Genomic DNA, 19,567 nt, shown 5'->3' on the forward strand with positions numbered 1-19,567 from the left:
TTCTAATAATTGCTCCCACAGTTGATTTCTTCACACCAAGCTGCTTGCCTATTGCAGAGTCAGTCTTCCTAGCCTGGTGCAGGGCTACAATTTTGTTTCTGGTGTCCTTCGACAGCTCTTTGGTCTTGGCCATAGTGGAGTTTGAAATGTGACTGTTTGAGGTTATGGACAGGTGTCTTTTATACTGATAACAGGTTCAAACAGGTGCCATTAATACAGGTAACAAGTGGAGGACAGAGGAGACTCTTAAAGAAGTTACAGGTCTGTGAGAGCCAGAAATCTTGCTTGTTTGTAGGTGACCAAATAATTATTTTCCACCATAATTTGCAAATAAATTCTTTAAAAAAAAAAAAATCAGACAATGTGATTTTATGGATTTTTTTTTCTCATTATGTCTCTCATAGTTGAGGTATACATATGATGAAAATTACAGGCCTCTCACCTTTTTAAGTGGGAGAATATGCACAATTGGTGGCTGACAATACTTTTTTGCCCCACTGTAACTACATAAACCAGTTACTGCACCTACAAAAGGTCAAGACAATGAAATATAACTTACTATCAAGTCCAACATGGACAGGACCCGATGGGTCGAATCATCAGTTCATCAATGTGATTTATTACCTATCAATACCTTAAGTCTGATATAGGTAAAAGTGTCACATAGAATCATGGACAACAAAAGATTTGCTCAAGTATCAATCCGGCAATATCCCGCCACAGCAGTGATTGCCTAAGGGGCAGTGAGACACTCCGGGTTCAGGTGTCACAATTTTTTTTACCTTTGGCTGCCCGGGCATGCTGGGAGTTGTAGTTTTGCAACAACTGGAGGCACACTGGTTGGGAAACCCTGCATAGGGGGACTAAAAAACACCATAAGCAGAAGTCTGTATTCAGCTCAAGGTATAGCGGGTATGACATTTCCTACAGTATGCAAGTTTTCTAGGTACTCCTGAAACTAAAAATTGCAATTGTGATAACTAGAGATGAGCGAACTTACAGTAAATTCGATTTGTCACAAACTTCTCAGCTCGGCGGTTGCTGACTTTTCCTGCATAAATTAGTTCAGCTTTCCGGTGGGCTGGAAAAGGTGGATACAGTCCTAGGACTGTATCCACCTTTTCCAGCCCACAGGAGCACCGGAAAGCTGAACTAATTTATGCAGGAAAAGTCAGCAACCGCCGAGCCGAGAAGTTCGTGACGAATCGAATTTACTGTAAGTTGGCTCATCTCTAATAATAACATTAGGAAACAGTTTGTAAAATTCCCTATGGCACTCTTATTGTTGAGATTAAAAAAAAAAAAAAGAAAAGAAAGAAAAAAATAAATAAATAAACACTTAACATTAGCTAGAGTGTTCAGAGCCCAACCAATCGTTAGAACAAGCGGGTAGAAAAGCACGCTTATCTTCTCGCTCTGTGTCCATGTGAGAGAAATGGTCTCATAGACTTACATTATGACACAGTCAGTCACGTGACACAGAGACAGGAAAGGACGCACTAAGCGCAGGCTCCAGGTTCATTCTTCTGATCAGTTGGGGTCTGAACACATTTTATGCTGCTGAGTTCAATGTAAACTAAATGACTGAACACCGCATAAAATCTGCAGCTTCAAACCCTATGCAACAAATATGCACAGAATACTGTACATGTGAACAGACGCTTAGGGGGAAATTCATGATCTGTGCTGAGGAAAAGTTGCCCAGTTGCCCCAAGCAACCAATCAGATGGCTTCTTTTATTTTTCAGAGGCGTTTTCAAAAATAAAGAAGCAATCTAATTGGTTGCTATGGGCAACTGGTAAACTTTTTGTCAGCTCAAGTTTAGATAAAATCCGCCGCTTCAAATCCCGCGCATCAAATATGCACAGGATGCTGTATGTGTGAATACAACCTTAACACCGGTTTTGGATCTTAACATTGCACAGCCAAAAATTGGCCAACAAAACCCAGGCAATTCAATGTATAGAATGTGCATTGTTGCAGCACAGCCCACTGGCAACATGAGAACCCAGCCTCAGAATAGTTTTCATGAGCAAACATTGAGAAGGAAGCCATCTTGTCAGCTGAAGAAATATTCCCACGTACACGGCAGCTGTCAGGACACCACTATGGCGGTTTATTGCACTTACTTTTGCTCCTACACTACAACTCCCAGTGCTTCCTGTGCTGCCGCTGACTCCTCCAGTAAATCTGGCCTCCAGCAATTCCTGCCGCCTTGGGTCCAAGCTGTGGAGTTCATCCATGACACCTATGATGCAAGAAACACAAAGTTATAATATTTTTCCAGTGAAGTCCGCTAGCCACAAAGTGGAAACATTTGCAAAAACAGAACAACAGATAGTCACCCAATAAAAACAAGAAACTGATTGTCACCATGTATCCTAGTATTATGCTGCAAGGTAATAAACATGTGAAAAACTTTTATCCTGTAAAAGAAAAGATTAAGACAGTACTCCAGCTGTTGCAAAACTACAACTCCTATCATGCCTCGATTCTCCACCATTGCAAAAGTAAATTTTAGGACAGTGTTTCTGAGACCTGTGGCGCAGAAGCGGTTGCAGAACTACAACTCCCATCATGCCTTGATCACCGCAACCTGTAAATTTAAAAAATAGTCCAGAGCTTGCCAAAATAGGAGCAAGTGTCTTTCCAGCTGTTGCAAAACTACAACTCCCAGCATTCCCAACAGCTTAGGACTAAGAAAGTAAAGATTAGGACAGTGTTCTCCAATATGTTGACATGGGGGAAAATCAGAAAATCCACTTAAATTCAGTTCTACAATGCTTGCTGCAGATTTTTTTTTTGCAGTTTTACAAAATTTCTCTGCGCTAAACATACAGATTCTGGCCAAAATTCAAAGCCTCGTTAACTTCAATGGGATCGCAAAGCAGAATTCCGCAAAATTTAAAGGGGTACTCATCCCCTATCCTAGATGTCTAGGGGCGAAGATGTCAGATCGCGGGGGTCCGCCACTGGGGACCCCTGGGATCTCGGCTGCAGGACCCACCTGTTGTGGCTTCTGGAAACGCTTCGGCTCTCGACCACGGTGACGTGAGAGCGTGACATCACAACTCCGCCCCCGTGTGATGTCACGCCTTGCCCCCCCCAATGCAAGTCTATGGGAGGGGGCGTGGCAGTGTGATGTCACACAGGGGCGGAGTCGTGACATCACGATCTCACATCACCGTGGTCGGGAGGCGTTAGGATGAGAGCCTCCAGCGCTGCCTGAAGCCGCAACAGGTGGGTCCTGCAGCCGAGATCCCGGGGGTCCCCAGCGGCGGGACCCCTGGGGTCTGACATATTATCCCCTATCCTTTCGATAGGAGATAAGATGTCTAGCGGCGGAGTAGCCCTTTAAAGATCAGTCCCATTCTTTTTTGCGGAATTCAGAAATTCTGCAGAGTTAACGGAGCAGCGGAATCCCCATTCAACGCAAAGTGCAATCAATTTTGCTGAATTTCCCAGTGGAATCCCACTCGGAATTTCCACCATGTCCAGGCATGCTGGGAGTTGTAGTTGTACAACAGCTGGAGGTACACAAGTTGAAAGATTAAAGATTAGTGCAGTGTTCCCAAACAGTGGCTCAGAAGCGGTTGCAGGACTACAACTCCCATCACGCCTTGATCATTGAATTCTGTAGATTTAAAGATTAGTCCAGCGCATCCCCAACCTGCATCAGCATTCAGCGGTTGCAAAACGACAACTCCCATCATGCCTCAAACCTTGACGTCTGTAAAAAGGTTAGGACAGTGTCTCTCAATAAACGTGGCTCTGGAGTGGTTGCATAACTATAACTCCCATCGAGCCTTGATTGCTGAAGACTGTAAAAGATTAGGAATGTGTTCCCCAATAAAACATGGCTCTGAAGTGGATTGTCAAACTACAACTCCCATCATGTCTCGAAGGCCAATGAGTGTAAAAGTAAAGATTAGGAATGTGTTCCCCAGTAAAAAAAAAAATGCTTGGAAATGCTTGCAGAACTACAACTCCCATCATGCCTCAAATGCAGATGACTGTAAGTTTCCCACCCAGTGTTACAAAACTACGACTCCCAGCAAGCACGGACAGTTTTGCAACATCTGGAGGCACACTGGTTGGGAAACACTGCTGTGAAAGTAAACATTAGGACAGCGAAGATAGGGACAGCGCTTCTCCAGAATTAGATGCGAAAACTACGACTCCCAGCAAGCACGATCAGTTTTGCAACATCTGGAGGCACATTGGTTGGGAAACACTGCTGTGAAAGTAAACATTAGGACAGCGCTTCTCCAGAACTGGATGCAAAAACTACAACTCCCAGCAAGTCCTGACAGCCAAAGGCTAGGATGATGTAGTTTGGCAACCACTGGAGAGCCACAAGTTGGATGAACGCGGAATTCCAACATAATACGACGTGCACATGTGTTTTCCAAGCAGCGTGCCTCCAGCTGTTGCAAAACCACAACTCCCAGCATGCCCGGACAGCCAACGGCTGTCCGGGCATGCTGGGAGTTGTAGTTTTGCAACAGCTGGAGGCACACCAGTTGGGAAACACTCTTTTCTAGATGATGACCTGCAATATAAGCAATTCCATTAATATACGACGAGGTGCGGTAACAAATTTCAGCGCTAATCATCAAACTAAAATAGTAATAACAATTAAGAATACAATAACGCAATCCTGTCCCCCCCCAAAACCCATGGCAACCCTTGCAGCGGTGCGGTCCAGTGCCTGTGGCTGGGGGCGGCCATTGGGCAGGCTGCTGTCAGTGCACAGGCTGCACGGGTAATGCCAGAGCTGGTGCATGCAGAATGCAATCCCCTGGTCACTGGCTCGGTGCCCTTTAAGCATGGCCTACACTGCTGCAGGTCACAGATTGCTATGGGATAGATGAGGAGGCTGAGCCCTGTGTGCTGGGCCCCAGGCCTCTCATAGGTGCAGCACGGAATACACTCCGCCACCGAGCATTTCCATCTTGCAGAAAAAGTGTCAAACGCAAAACTTCAGACTTCCCTTACTAGTCACTTCCACAGGAGATCACATCACCCACCGTTCAGATCGCTGCCTGTCAGCCACAAGAGCATAGGGGCGCCCGAGACTACATACACACGCCGCTAATTCCCTGCCGGTACTCAACGGGCACTGAGTACCGGCACCTTTTTGGGATGGTGGGTAGGAGGAGGAGGAGGGGGGGGGAACTCACACTCACCATACGGCACCGCGCATGCGCCGGAAAAAAAAAAAAAAAAGACAAAATCTCGCGTAGCTACCAATTCCTGATGACGCGAGACTACCCCCGCGCATGCGCCCCCCTTTACATCACCCCCCCCCCCCTCCTCTCTCTTTCCTCTCCATCACTCTTGGTATCTCCTTCTCGTGAGAGAGAGAGGCGTGCGCATGCGCGTGAGGCGCCGCGTCCCGTCACTCATCCTTTATACCGTATTTGGCCGTCTTTCAGGACGCACAGAGTAACTGAGAGGACAGCGTGCGGCGTGACGTCACCGCCGCACACAGGGAGGAGGGATACTTTCAGCCACAACTTTATTAACTTCGTTTCAAAGTGGAAATACAATTGTTTAACCCCTTAAGGACCAAGCGTTTTTCTGTTTTTGCACTTTCGTTTTTTTTTTCCTCCTTACCTTTTAAAAATGATAATTCTGTCAATTTTGCACCTAAAAATCCATAGGAGGGCTTATTTTTTTGCACCACCAATTCTACTTTGTAAAAAAAACATCGTTGTGCGACAAAACTGAAGAAAAAACACCATTTTGTAAATTTTGGGGTGTTCCGTTTCTACTCCGTACATTGTTCGGTAAAAATGACACCTTATCTTTATTCTGTAGCTCCATACGATAAAAATGATACCCTACTTATATAGGTTTGATTTTGTGGTACTTTAGGAAAAAAATCATAACTACATGCAGGGAAATTTATACATTAAAAATTGTCCAATTCTGACCCCTATAACTTTTTTATTTTTCCGCGTTCGGGGTGGTATGAGAGCTCAATTTTTGCGCCGCAATCTGAAGTTTTAATCAGTACCATTTTTGTTTTGAACTGACTTTTGGATAGCTTTTTATTCCATTTTTTATGGTATAAAAAGTGACCAAAAATATGTTATTTTCGACTTTGGAATTTTTTTTACGCGTAAGCCATTGACAGTGCAGTTTAATTTACAATATATTTTTTTAGTTCGGGCATTTATGCGGGGGGGGGGGGGGGGGGGGGGTCACGATCCACCCCACTGGACCAACAGGGACAGGATAAAGGCACCTACCTTTAGACGCCGCTGTCAATTTTGATAGAGGTGATCTAAAGGGTTAATAGCCGGCCGCGTCGATCGCCGCATGTTGGCTATTAACGCTTGCCCCCCCCCCCAGCTACAGGAATCAGCTGGGGGCTGGCCAATATGACGCAGGCTCGAGTCGGGAGCCCGCATCATACCCCGTTAACGGCCATTGGACGAGCATAGATGTCCATGGTCATTAACGGGTTAAACAGTTTTTTTTTTTTTCAGTTTAACGGTAATGGATGCTAAAAGGAAAACAAAAAACAGATGCCGCATTTTGTAAATTTTTTGGGGCTTTCGTTTCTTTGCAGTGAGGTTTTCCATAATAATTACACATTCTCTTCATTTTGTAGGTCCACACTATTACAATGATACCCAATTTATATAGGTTGTGTTTTATTTTATTACTTTAAAAAAAATAATATACATTTTTTTGTTACGAAAATTAGTATGCATAAAATTGTCCTCTTCTGACCCCTCTAACACTTAATTTACCATATTTTGGGGATTATTTTTTTTGTACTGTGGTTTCTAGTTGGTATTAGTACCATTTTTGGTTTGATGGGACTTAGAAAGCTTTTCATTATTTTTTTTCTGATGAATGAAGTGACCAGAAATCAGCAATTCTGAACATTTTTTTTTTTTTACCTTTACAGACTATTACTTTTACACTGAACAATGTTTGAAATGCCTTCGAGGGCTTTAACCCCTTGGGGACGAAGGCCATTTTGACCCTAAGGATGAGGATGTCAATACTTAAAGGGGTTATCCAGGAAAAAACTTTTTTATATATATCAACTGGCTCCAGAAAGTTAAACAGATTTGTAAATTATTTCTATTAAAAAATCTTAATCCTTTCAGTACTTATGAGCTTCTGAAGTTAAGGTTGTTCTTTTCTGTCTGAATGCTCTCTGATGACATGTGTCTCGGGAAACGCCCAGTTTAGAAGAGGTTTGCTATGGGGATTTGCTTCTAAACTGGGCGGTTCCCGAGACACGTGTCATCAGAGAGCACTTAGACAGAAAAGAACAACCTTAACTTCAGAAGCTCATAAATTCTGAAAGGATTAAGATTTTTTAATAGAAGTAATTTACACATCTGTTTAACTTTCTGGAACCAGTTGATATATAAAAAAAAAGTTTTTTCCTGGATAACCCCTTTAAGGAAAATGGTCATACCAAATAAATTATATATTGATTCACATATACAATATGTCCGCATTATGTTTGCATCATACAGTTACTATACGTAGAAAAATACACAGAGCTTTAGGTTACGTTTTTTGCAATAACTGCTCACCTTGTTAGGTTGTGTTTGGCACACAGAAACCTTAAAGGGGTACTCCGGCGCTTAGACATCTTATCCCCTATCCAAAGGATAGGGGATAAGATGCCTGGTCGCAGGGTCCCGCTGCTGGGGACCCCTGTGATCTTGCACGCAGCACCCCAGTTAAAATTAGTCCCTGGAGCATGTTCACTCCGGGTCTGATTACCGGCGGCCACGGGGCCGGCGGCGTGTGATGTTACGCCTCCGCCCCGTGTGACGTCACGCTCCGCCCCTCAATGGCGGAGGCGTGACATCACACGCCGCGGGCCCCGTGGTCGCCGGTAATCAGACCCGGAGCGAACATGCTCCGGGGACTGATTTTAACTGGGGTGCTGCGTACAAGATCACGGGACCCCCGCGATCAGGCATCTTATCCCCTATCCTTTGGATCGGGGGTAAGATATTTAAGTGCCAGAGTACCCCTTTAACCAGTTAAGGACCAAGGATGTCCCCGCACCCTGGGCTTTAAGGACCAAGGACGTTCCAGAACGTCCTGGTGTTTCTCCGGTCTCTGCCGCACGCCGGGCAGAGATCAGAACGGCATTCCTGCTGAAATCCTTCAGAAGGCATGCCGTGCAAATGCCGAGGGGGTTCCCGGGACTCCTTCATGTCGGCAATCGCAGAAAATCGCATGTCAATTCAGACATGCGATTTTCTCCTATTCTGGGCTGATTGGGTCTCTGGTGACCCGATCACCCGGAAAATTGTGATGATCTGACCTGCCATTGACAGCCCAGATCATCCTGAAGGGTAGGAGTGAAGTCGCAATGCTGCGATTTCCTCCTATCCCCTGCCATTGGTCAGAATTGATTCTGACCAATGGCAGAGCAGGACAGTGGGTTGCCATGGCAACCCCCGTTCTGGCCACCCCTGGATGTTTAGGGGATTGTGGGAAGCAGATGGAGGTCGGTACCTGCAGGAGAAGATGCCTGGAGACCCCGATCGTTGCTGGAGACTGCTGGATCCTGGGTCAGGTAGGGAAACTACTGTGGGGGAGGGGGGAATTGAAAGTGAAAGTAAAGTGATCTTTACTGTGGCAACCACTAGGAATGCCAAACTGCAACTCCCAGCAGCCCCGATCATCCTGAGGGCTTGGAGTGAGGTTGCAGTGCTGCGATCTCCTCCTATCCCCTGCCATTGGTCAGAACTGATTCTGACCAATGGCAGAGCAGGACAGTGGGTTGCCATGGCAACCCCCCATTCTGCCCACCCCTGGATGTCGAGGGGAACATGGACAGAAGATGCCTGGGGACCCCCCGATCTTCGCTGGAGACTGCTGGATCCTGGATCAGGTAGGGAAACTACGGTTGGGGGGGGGGGGGGGGGAATTGAAAGTGAAAGTAAAGTGATCTTTACTGTGGCAACCACTAGGAAGGCCAAACTGCAACTCCCAGCTGTCTGGGCATGCTGGGAGTTGTAGTTTTGCAACTTCTGGAGGGTCACAGTTTGGAGACCACTGTTACAGTGGTGCCCAAATGGTAGCCCTCCAGATGTTGCCAAACTACAACTCTCAGCATGCCTAGACTGCCCAGGCATGCTGGGAGTTGTAGTTCTGTAACATCTGTCCCTTCAGATTTAGCAATTTTCATGAAATTTTTTAAAATTGCTGCTCTACTTTGAAGCCCTCTAATTTTTTCAAAAAGCAAAAATATGTCCATTTTATGATGCCAAAATAAAGTAGACATATTGTATTTGAGAATAAAAATTTTATTTATTGTGAATATCCATTTTCCTTACAAGCAGAGAGCTTCAAAGTTAGAAAAATGCAAAATTTTCATGAAATTTTGGGATTTTTCACCAAAAAAGAATGCAAGTAACGCCGAAAATTTACCACCAAAATAAAGTAGAATATGTCACGAAAAAACAATCTCAGATTCAGAATGATAACTAAAAGCATCTCAGAGTTATTAATGTTTAAAGTGACAGTGGTCAGATGTTCAAAAACGCTCTGGTCCTAAGGTGTAAAATGGCCTGGTCCTTAAGGGGTTAATAGCCTTCTGTAATCATGATCTTTAGATCGTAGTGGCGGTGCAGCCATCCGGATTACTCGAGTTGGGGGGCTCCACACTCTATTGGAACAATTCTTGGTAGAGTTGAAGAAAACACTCTCTGCATGTTTGGCACCAACCGTGGGCAATGAAATGCTCAGAGTATAATCAATAGTTCTTTATTCTTCATTCGCCTTGTTAGACGCGTTTCGAGGTCTATCACCTCTTTATCAATGACCTTGGCAGATATCTGCCGAGGTCATTGATAAAGAGGTGATAAATCTTGAAACGTGTCTGACAAGGCGAATAAAGAACTATTGATTATACCGACTTATTCTGAGCATTTCATTGCCCACGGTTGGCACCGACCATCCAGAGTTTTTGCCTCAAATCTACCAAGAATTTCATCATAAAGTTGAAATGTTTCTACTTTTTGAAGACATTAGCTCCTTAACAACGAAGGACGTATATTTATATCCTGCGCCGGCTCCCACAATATAACGCAGGGTCACGCGGTGACCCGGCGTCATATCGGGTCGGTCCTGGTGCCCATCAATGGCAGGGACCAGCGCCTAATACCGGACATCACCGATCACAGTGATGCTCAGTATTAACCATTCCGAAGCGGCGCTCAAAGTTGTCCGCCGCGTCTGAAGTGAAACCGTAAGCATCCCGGCAGCTCAGTCGGGCTGTTTAGGATTGCCACGGTGAAATCGTGGCGTCCCGAACAGACTGCAGGACACCAGGAGGATCCCTATCTGCCTCCTGCAAGTCTGATCGCCGAATGGCAGTTCCGTGCCTGAGATCCAGGCTGGAGCAGTCGAGCGGCGATAACACTGATCAATGCCATGGTAATGGCATGGCAGTGATCAGTGTAGTAAACCAGTGTGTGCAATGTTATAGCCCCCTATGGGGGCTATAACATTGCAAAAAAAAAAAAAAAAAAAGTGTTAATAAATGTGATTTAACCCCTTCCCTAATAAAAGCGAGACTCACCCCCCTTTTCCCATTAAAAAAAAAAAACCATGTAAATAAAAATAAATATAAACATATTTGGTATCGCCGCGTGCGTAAATGTCCAAACTATAAAAATATATTAATAAGTACAGTGACCCCCGACCATTGATGGCCCCGACATATGATAATTTCAACATGCGATGGCCTCTCAGAAAAATTTACAATCTGAATTTTTCAGGGACCAGTTAAGTTTAAAGTGGATTTGAGGGCCTTTCTGTGAGAAATCCACATCATGGAAATTGCACCCTTTAAAGTATTCAAAATGACATTCAGAAAGTTTGTTAACCCTTTAGCAGTTTCACAGGAATAGCAGCAAAGTGGAGGAGAACATGTTTTTGTAGACTCATTTTTCTCATGGGGTAAAAGGAGAAATAGCCCCCAATAATTTGTAACCCAATTTCTGTCGAGTAAGGAAATACCTCATATGTAGATGTAAAGTGCTTTATGGGTGCACTAGAGGACTTAGAAGGGAAGGAGCGACAATGGGCTTTTGGGGAGCGAATTTTGCATTGGGGGAATGTCACATTTAGGAATCCTCCATAGTGCCAGAACAACAAATAAAAACCACATGGCACACTATTTGAGAAACTACACCCTTCAAGGAACATAACAAGGGGTACAGTGAGCCTTAACACAGGGGTGTGGAAATTTAATAATAAACTACTTGTCCATGGGACTAAAACGGAGCAAAATCTACTTGTCCTTCATGACGATCCACTTGTCTGGGCCATTTTTCGCTTTAACACTCGTTTTTTTACTCCTTGCCCTATAATAGCCATAACTAACTACTATAATGATACATTTTAATTTTTCAATAACATATATATATAGAGATAGATAGAGAGATAATATATGTATGCGTATATATATATATATATATATATATATATATATATATATATATAGGTGTAGTTAAATTGGAATAGTAAAAGCTAATTTAGCTAATTTGGCGGTTTTCTTTTCTACGCTATTTACCTTGTGGCTGAGCTAACATTTTAGGTCGCCTGATTACAGCAATACCAGATTTGTATAGTTTCCGTCATGTTTTACTAATTTAAAAAAAAATTAGAACTTTTTCGATTTTTTTTTTTATTGCCATTTTTTTTACCCCTGTAGCTTTTTTTTTTTTTTTTTGCATACCAGGCTGTATGAGGGTTAATTTTTTTGCACCATAATCTGTTTTTTGTATCAGTACCATTTTGGTATTGATCTGACTTTTTCATCCCTTTTTAACTCTTTTTTTTTTCTGTGATATTATAAAAATTGCAATTCTGTGGTTTGGTATTTATTATTATTATTTTTTTTTACATTTACGTCATTTACCGTATGGGATACATAATGTTATATTTTAATAGTTCGTACAATTACGCACGCAACGATACTAAATATGTATTTTTATTATGTTTACATGTTTTTATATAGGAAAAGGGGGTGATTTGAACTTTTAACATGGAATGGAAGGAGTTAATGTGTGTCTTTTAAACTTTTATAAATTTTTTTTTTTGGGCAGACTAGATGGGCCAAATGGTTCTTATCTGCCGACACATTCTATGTTTCTATTAAAACTTTTTTTTTCTCTTTATTAGACTATCATTAGATTCCTCATACAGATCAAAAGAGTTCTATTGAACTCCATTGATCTGTGTGTTCTGTGATCCATTGATAGAGCCTAATCCAGCCAGGCTCTATCAATGACACGGCCACGGGACAGTAGGGAACAGAGGTAAGCCCTCCAGCTACCTCTATAGCAATCCACCCCACTAGCTCACCAGGGAGCATTCACAGGTCCCTTTAGATGCCGTTTTCAGCTTTGACAGCTGCATTCTAAAGAGTTAATAGCCAGCCGCGGCTACTGAGGACAGCCAGGAGCTGCAGAGTATGGAGCGGGCACGAGTCGGGAACCCGCTCCAAACAGACTGCTGAGCGCCGCCGTGCTTGTCAGGTCTGGCCCTGCCTGCCCGAAGCCGTGCTAAGGGCCGGAAAAATTCACCTGCCCGGTGCCGGGAACTGCATGTCCCTGGTATCGGGCGATAGGAATTCCACATCCCTGTTAACACCCCACAGAAGTTTCCATTGGTGGGCAGAGTTGGGGAACTGAACTTTAACGGCCCACCCAATCTGCGATTTGTCAGTCAGTCCTGACCGACAAATCGCAGGGGATAGGAGGAGGTGGCAACCCTGCCACCTCACTTCTATCCTTCAGGGTAATTGGTGCCATCACCCTTATTTTCCGTGCAATTGGGTCACCAGAGACCCGATCAGCCCGTAAAAGCCAGTATTGAACAGTCAGAATTGACTGTTTAGTCACTGCTATTGCAGTACTGAGACACCCCAACCCCCCTGGACGATGTCACGGGATGCCTGCTTAATGATTTCAGTAGGCATCCCGTTCCAATCACTGCCCGGTGAGTGGCGGTTATTGGAAATACGGAGAGCATACAGGGCCTTAAGTACCGGGACGCAAGGGCATACTGTACACCCTCAAACCCCAACAGGTTAAAGCTTGGCAGCAATTTTCACAAAAAATTTTCAGGGACCAGTTCTGTTTTGAAGTGTATTTGAGGGGCCGTTATGCTAAAAATTACCTCCTTTAAACCCATACTCCTCAAAGTATTATAAATGACATTCTGAAAGTTTGTTGACCCTTTTGCAGGGTGCAAAGGGTGTTATATGGGAATAACAACAAAGTGAAGGAGAAAAGTCTAAGGAAGAGGATTTATCAAAACCTATACAGAGGAAAGGTAGACCAGTTGCCCATAGTAACCAATCAGATCACTCCTTTAATTTGCAAAGGTTGTTTGCTATGAGCTGCAACAAAATCTTCCTCTACATAGGATTTGATAAATCTCCCGCCTAAATCTCAATTTTCTTTGCAGATATTCTACTTTTATTCCATTTTCTCTGTAACACAGCAGATATTAACACAAAAATATGTGGCCCCAATGTGCTATTTGAGTCAATTATAGGATCAGGCGGAGGGGGATATTAAGAGGGGAATTCTGGTGTTAAAGTTATAGACGTGGAGGTGATAACCTTGATCCAGCAGTGGGTACATCAGGCCCCACACAATTTTCTCTCTCAGTCCCAGAATGAAGGTGGGGGTGGGGGGGGGGTGGCATTTTGGGGGTTCAGTGCAGAAATCCTTTCCTTCATAGACTCTAACCCTGTAAGTGTTTCACTCCATACCTTGCTCTCTTAGAGCATGTTCACATGCCCGGAAGTGTGTGCCAGAAAATATGTCCAACGATAACGTCCAAACCACTTAGGGATTCTCCAGGCGCAAGCAAAGGATAGCAGAAATAGATAGGGCACCAGTGCTTAATAATAGGAGCAGGTAGGTAAAAACGAGGTAGTTTAATAGAAAATAGAACAACACGTTTCAACGCCAGGACAGGAGTCTTCCTCAGGTTCAAAAAGGAAAGGAAGACTCCTGTCTTAGCATTTAAACGCGTTGTTCTATTTTCTATTAAACTAACTCGGTTTTACCTACCTGCTCCTATTATTAAGCACTGGTGCCCTATCTATTGCTGCTATCCTTTGCTTGTGCCTGGAGAAACCCTAAGTGGTTTGGAGGTTATCGTTGGACATTTGGACACCACGAGTTGGTGGAAGGGATCGGCTGCACTTTGGAATTATATCCTTACCAGTGTTGTGCCTGTTTGTCAGCACAACCATCCGGGTAAGCGCAATTCAACTGTTTATGCGTACTTTACCCTCTTTTAATTGCACTATGGAGCGCTCTTGGTGTTTTTGTCTTTACTTGCCAGAAAATATGGGCAGACATTCCACACATTTACAAAAAATTTATAGGTTCAATATTTCTGCGCACTCCGGAATCAGGATTTCGCCACGGAAATTCCGCAGTGCAGCATAATCACGGGAATTCCTCTGTGTAAACATGGCCTTAGTGGGAAGCTATAGGCATAAGAAGAGTCTTATTAAAACTAATCAGGGACTTATCAATCACGACCTCAAAATGGGACGGGTCATGGCCATACGGTAGAGTGGGGAGTGGTAAATAAAAAATATCCCCACTCCAGTATTGCCGAACACTCAGCTGTTTAACTATACCCACAAGCAGCACGAGGTCCCAATAGGTCCTCATCTCAGCTGCACTGACGGTGGTCCATCTCTTGGGCCTAGCTAAAAATGTATTGGAGTTTTGGTCAACAAACTTTTAGGTGAACAGATCTGTCTTCTCCAGCACCAGATTAACCATTAAGTTATCATTTGAAAAACAAAAAACTGAAGTCGATTTCAGTGAAGCCTGTGTGGTCAATCCGGATTCCTGGATGGCCAAAAAAACTCAGGAATTAGGAGCTCATAGTTCTCAGGAATAGTCCAGACAGGTTCACCTGTAGGGGGTACAGAAATACTTGCCTGGTAGGCAGAGAAAGAGTCCGCATACTGGTATGGGGCACATGGTCACTTTTATGCAAACTAAAAAGAAACAAATACTATAAAAGTAACAAAAAAAACTAAATATAAAATAAAAAAATTGGTAAAAATAAAAATGATATAAAATTACTATAAAGTACTCAGCCCATTTTCACCTGAAGGACTGAGAACAATCTTTGTTTCTGCACTTTCATTTTTTTTCCTCCTCATCTTCTAAAAATCATAACGCATTCAATTTTGCACCTACAGAGCCATAGAAGGGCTCGTTTTTTGCATCACCAACTGTCCTTTGTAACGACATTACTTATTTTATAACAATCTGCGGCAAGAAAATTATTATTTGTGTTGTGAAATGAAAAAAAAAAACGCCATTTTGCAAATTTTTAGGGCTTCCGTTTCTACGCAGTGCTCTTTTCGGTAAAAATGACACATTATCTTTATTCTGTAGGTCCATACGGTTACAGGGATACCCAATTTATGTAGGTTTTACTTATTTTACTATTTCAACAATTTTTTATAACTACATGCACCAGAATTAGTACGTTTAAAATTGTCATCTTCTGACCCCTATAACTTTTTTTATTTTTCCGTGTACGGGGCGGTATGAGGACTTATTTTTTTGCACCGTGGTCTGTAGTTTTTATTGGTACCATTTTTGTTTTGATGGACTTTTTCATCGCTTTTTATTAATATTTCTATGGTATATGAAGTGACCAAAAATTCTCAATTTTGGACTTTGGTATTTTTTTTTACATGCATGCCATCGACCGTGCGGCTTAGCTAACCTTATATTTTAATAGTTCGGATATTCACACATGCGGCAGTACCACATGTGATTTTTTTTTTTACATTATTTTAACCACTTTTTACTTCTTTTTTTAGCCCCCTTTGGGGGTATATCATGCAATCTTTTAATTGCACACACTGTTCAATGCTATGTCATAGCATAGCATTGATCAGTGTAACCGGCGATCTGCTGCTCTAGCCTGCTGCACAGGCACGGAGCAGTAGATAGCCGATCGGACGACGTGGAGGCAGGTGAGGATCCTCCTGTCGTCCAGTAAGCTAATCGGGACTTCACGAGCTGCCAGGATAGTTTTACTTTCACTTTAGATGCCGCAATCAACTTTGATAGCGGCATTTAAAGGGTTAATGTCTGGCATCGACACGATCGGCGGGGCCCCGCATTAATTGTGGGTCCTGGCTGCCCGTAGCAACCGGGACCCACGGGGTTTAACACGTTATCCGCTTGTGAGAACGGTTTAAACCCCGTTAGCAGGATCAGGGCATACAGGTACGCCCTCAGTCCTTAAGGTCTCAAGAATGGGGGCGTACCCGTACGCCCTCCGTCCTTAAGGGGTTAAAATAAGAAGCCGTGTGACAAAAAAAGAGCAGGAAGTGATTCTCTGGTCAGAACTGATTCTTTTTTTAAATGCATACGGTAATGTATGCTCCTGTATGCCATCAGTTTCCCATTGATATAGAAAAAAAAAAACATGCTTTTTTTGGCGTTCACGATGGCGTGGTGTCTAGTTGGGTACTTGAGACTTCGTTTTTGTTTCCACTTAATGTATTTTTTTATCTATATGTTAACAGATGGTAAAAACAGATCCTACTGTATGCCATCCATTTTCGATTGACTTACACTATTTAAAGAAGAAGAGGGAAAAAAACAACGTAATGTATCCAAGGTTTTTTGTTTTACACTATGGCATACTTGGCTAAGTTTTTTGCATAAAGCATAATTAACTGCTTAAGGACATTGCCCATTTAGGGTACAACATGTTAGATTGCGGGGTCCCGCCGCAAGGTACCCCCGCTGCGGCACCTGTCATTCAGTGCACACAGTGAACTACGCTCCGTGCCCGATGACTGGCAGTGCAAGCTGCCACGCCCCCTCCATTCACGTCTATGGGAGGAGACATACTAGCCTTCACGCCCCCTCCCATAGACATGAATAGAGGGGGCGTGACATAAGCTGCAAGCTTTCGTGTTCGGGACACCGCCACTGCCGGCCTGGAAATCGCGGGGGGCCCCGGCAGCGGGACTCCCGCAATCTAACATCTTATCCCCTTATCCTTTGGATAGGGGATAAGATGTTTCCAGGCCTATTTTAATTTTTGCATTTTCCTCAGGGCTTGTTTTTTGCGAAACCAATTGTACTTTGTAATGCCATCTTTTATTCTACCATATCACCATATCCTACCATATTAAAAATAATATTTGCGGGCGGAAATTCAGGTTTTTACTCTGTGCACTTTATGATAAAAATTATAAATGACATGTTTTCTTTATTCTGTAGGTCAATGTTATTAAGCGATACCCAATTTATATAGGTTTTCTATTACCGGTATTTACTCATTTAAAAAAAAAGCCAATTTCTTTTCAACAAAATGTATATGCATAAAATTGTCCTTTTCTGATCCCTATAACTTTTTAATTTTTCCATATACGGGGATGTAGGAGGGCTCATTTTCTGCACAGTCATCTGTAGTTTTTATCTGTATCATTTTTGCTTTGAAGGGACTTTTTGATCACTGCAGATTTTATGCTGCAGACTTTAGTTTAAATTAAACACAGTGATTTAACACTTCAAATCTGGAGTCACAATAATGTGCAGGAGACTGTACATGTGAATAGACCCTAAACAGTATTAGTATGTCATCAGAATTGACTATTTCTGTACAGTAAATCCCGGTAGGCTGTGTCTTCTAGGCAGAAAATTAAATTACCCTTTGAAAATCAGAAGCAATACTGATGACATACTGATGCAATACAGATTAAATACAGATCAATTTTACATATCTGTCTTTTAATCCTTTACTGTAGTCCATAATAGGCACATGCTGCCAATGTGAATATCACCTTAGATAAACATTAACTTTGTATTATGGTCTACAAAAAAAATATCAAAAGGTTATATGGAAGCAAGATACATTTGTGTGAAATCGGCCTTTTGAGCCAAAGCCATAAATTCTCTTTCCTCATGGATCCACTTCTGGTTTTCCAATAATAAAAATGCCAAGTGTACATCCAGACTTTATCACAAGATAATAACTTATTACCTATACACTGGACATGTGGTATGTGTCTGATCCGTGGGGGTTCGTGAGCTTGGACCCCTATGAGAAGTGCTCAAAGGCCGCTTTCTAAGTGCTCAAAGGCAGCAGTTGAATACTCCTAAAATCAGCCAAAAATTAAGAACATGCTAATTAGTTAACAATATATAAAATAATGACGATTTACACAATTTGTAACAGGGAACAGGAACACCAATTTTACTGTGTGTGAATACACTCATATGAACGTGTTCCTGTAATATTGGTACACCCATCCGCAATATTAGAACAGATCTAACAGATTAAGGAGAGGTCACCACACAGGTTTTTTTTTTTTTTTTTTTAAACAACCACTGCAGGTTTTTTTAGCCAAAGTCAGAAGTGGATCTAGCAGAAAGGAGAAGTATAAGTCCTTCCTTTACAGTATATTTCCCATTCCTTTAGAATACACTTCTGGCTTTGGCTTAAAAACTGCAGAGGTAGTTTAAAAAAAAAAATGCCAGAAAAAAAACCTGTGTGGAAACCTAGTCTAACGCTCATTTTAATGAGCCTCTTGCCCAGCTCAATGATTTTGTTGTGAATTAGCGGATCATTCTTGCGTCAGTTCACTTACATCATTGTGGGCCACAATAACCTGATTTTACAGGGAGACGTGTGGCCGAATAAGGCTATGTTCCCACTATGGAATGGAATTCCGGACACTGCAGGGCGCCAGCACAATATACAGGCGCTAGGACCGCACAGGAATGCACCATCTCCTAGATGGCTATGCATTTCGTGTAGTCACTGCACAAAGAATGAACACCATTCTTTGTGCGGCCACGGAAATCGGAATTTGCGTGCCAAAAATATCTAGTACAGAAATTCCGACATGTGCACAGAGCAGCCTAATCTTGTTGAAATCAACAGGACTCTGCTGCAGCTGAATCTCGGTGTAGGATTCCAATGCGGAATCCGGCACGGTAATTCCGACATGTGAACATGGGCTAAGGGTCCTTGCACACTAGGGATATTCCGCTCAGAATTAATTCCTAACGGAATCCACTTGCAGCAGAATCTCATTGATCTCCACTGGATTCTGTTGCTCAATGCACATTATGAAACGGACACAGGTCACGATTTTGACGAAATAATTTACATGTTCAAAATGCTCTGAACAGCCCAATAGTCGACCGCTGGGATATCCTTTTACTTTTTGTCCGACGCCATTGAGTGAGGGCTTATTTTTTATATATGAGTTGTACTTTTCATTGGTATAATTTTTGCGATTCGTACTACCTTTTGATCTTTTTTATTCTGCTATTTGTACCAAAATTTGCCAATTTTGTGTTTTTTGGTGTGTTCTTTTTTATGGTGTTCACTGTACTGGATAATTAACATTATAGTTTTATAGTACATGTCATTACGGATGTGGCAACACCTATTATGTATATGATTTGTGTTTTTGGTGATAATACAGGGCTTTTATTGGGAAAGGGGCATTTTTTTTTTTTTTACACTTCATACTTTT

At 42.7% G+C, this 19,567-nt stretch overlaps 1 protein-coding gene across 7 annotated transcripts in view; it reads right to left on the reverse strand.

Annotated features, from left to right (window-relative positions):
• TLK1 (tousled like kinase 1) overlaps positions 1 to 19,567 on the reverse strand; it is a 462,887-nt gene that overhangs the window by 78,066 nt on the left and 365,254 nt on the right. For 5 of the 7 annotated variants that reach the window (XM_056534350.1, XM_056534353.1, XM_056534352.1 and 2 more), the window contains one exon: positions 2,130 to 2,248. In XM_056534350.1, coding sequence (XP_056390325.1) covers positions 2,130 to 2,248 — 119 coding nt within the window. The other 2 variants (XM_056534356.1, XM_056534354.1) reach the window with 2 other exon arrangements.

This window comes from Hyla sarda, chromosome 8 (assembly GCF_029499605.1).
Source record: "Hyla sarda isolate aHylSar1 chromosome 8, aHylSar1.hap1, whole genome shotgun sequence".
Taxonomy (NCBI): Eukaryota; Metazoa; Chordata; class Amphibia; order Anura; family Hylidae; genus Hyla; species Hyla sarda.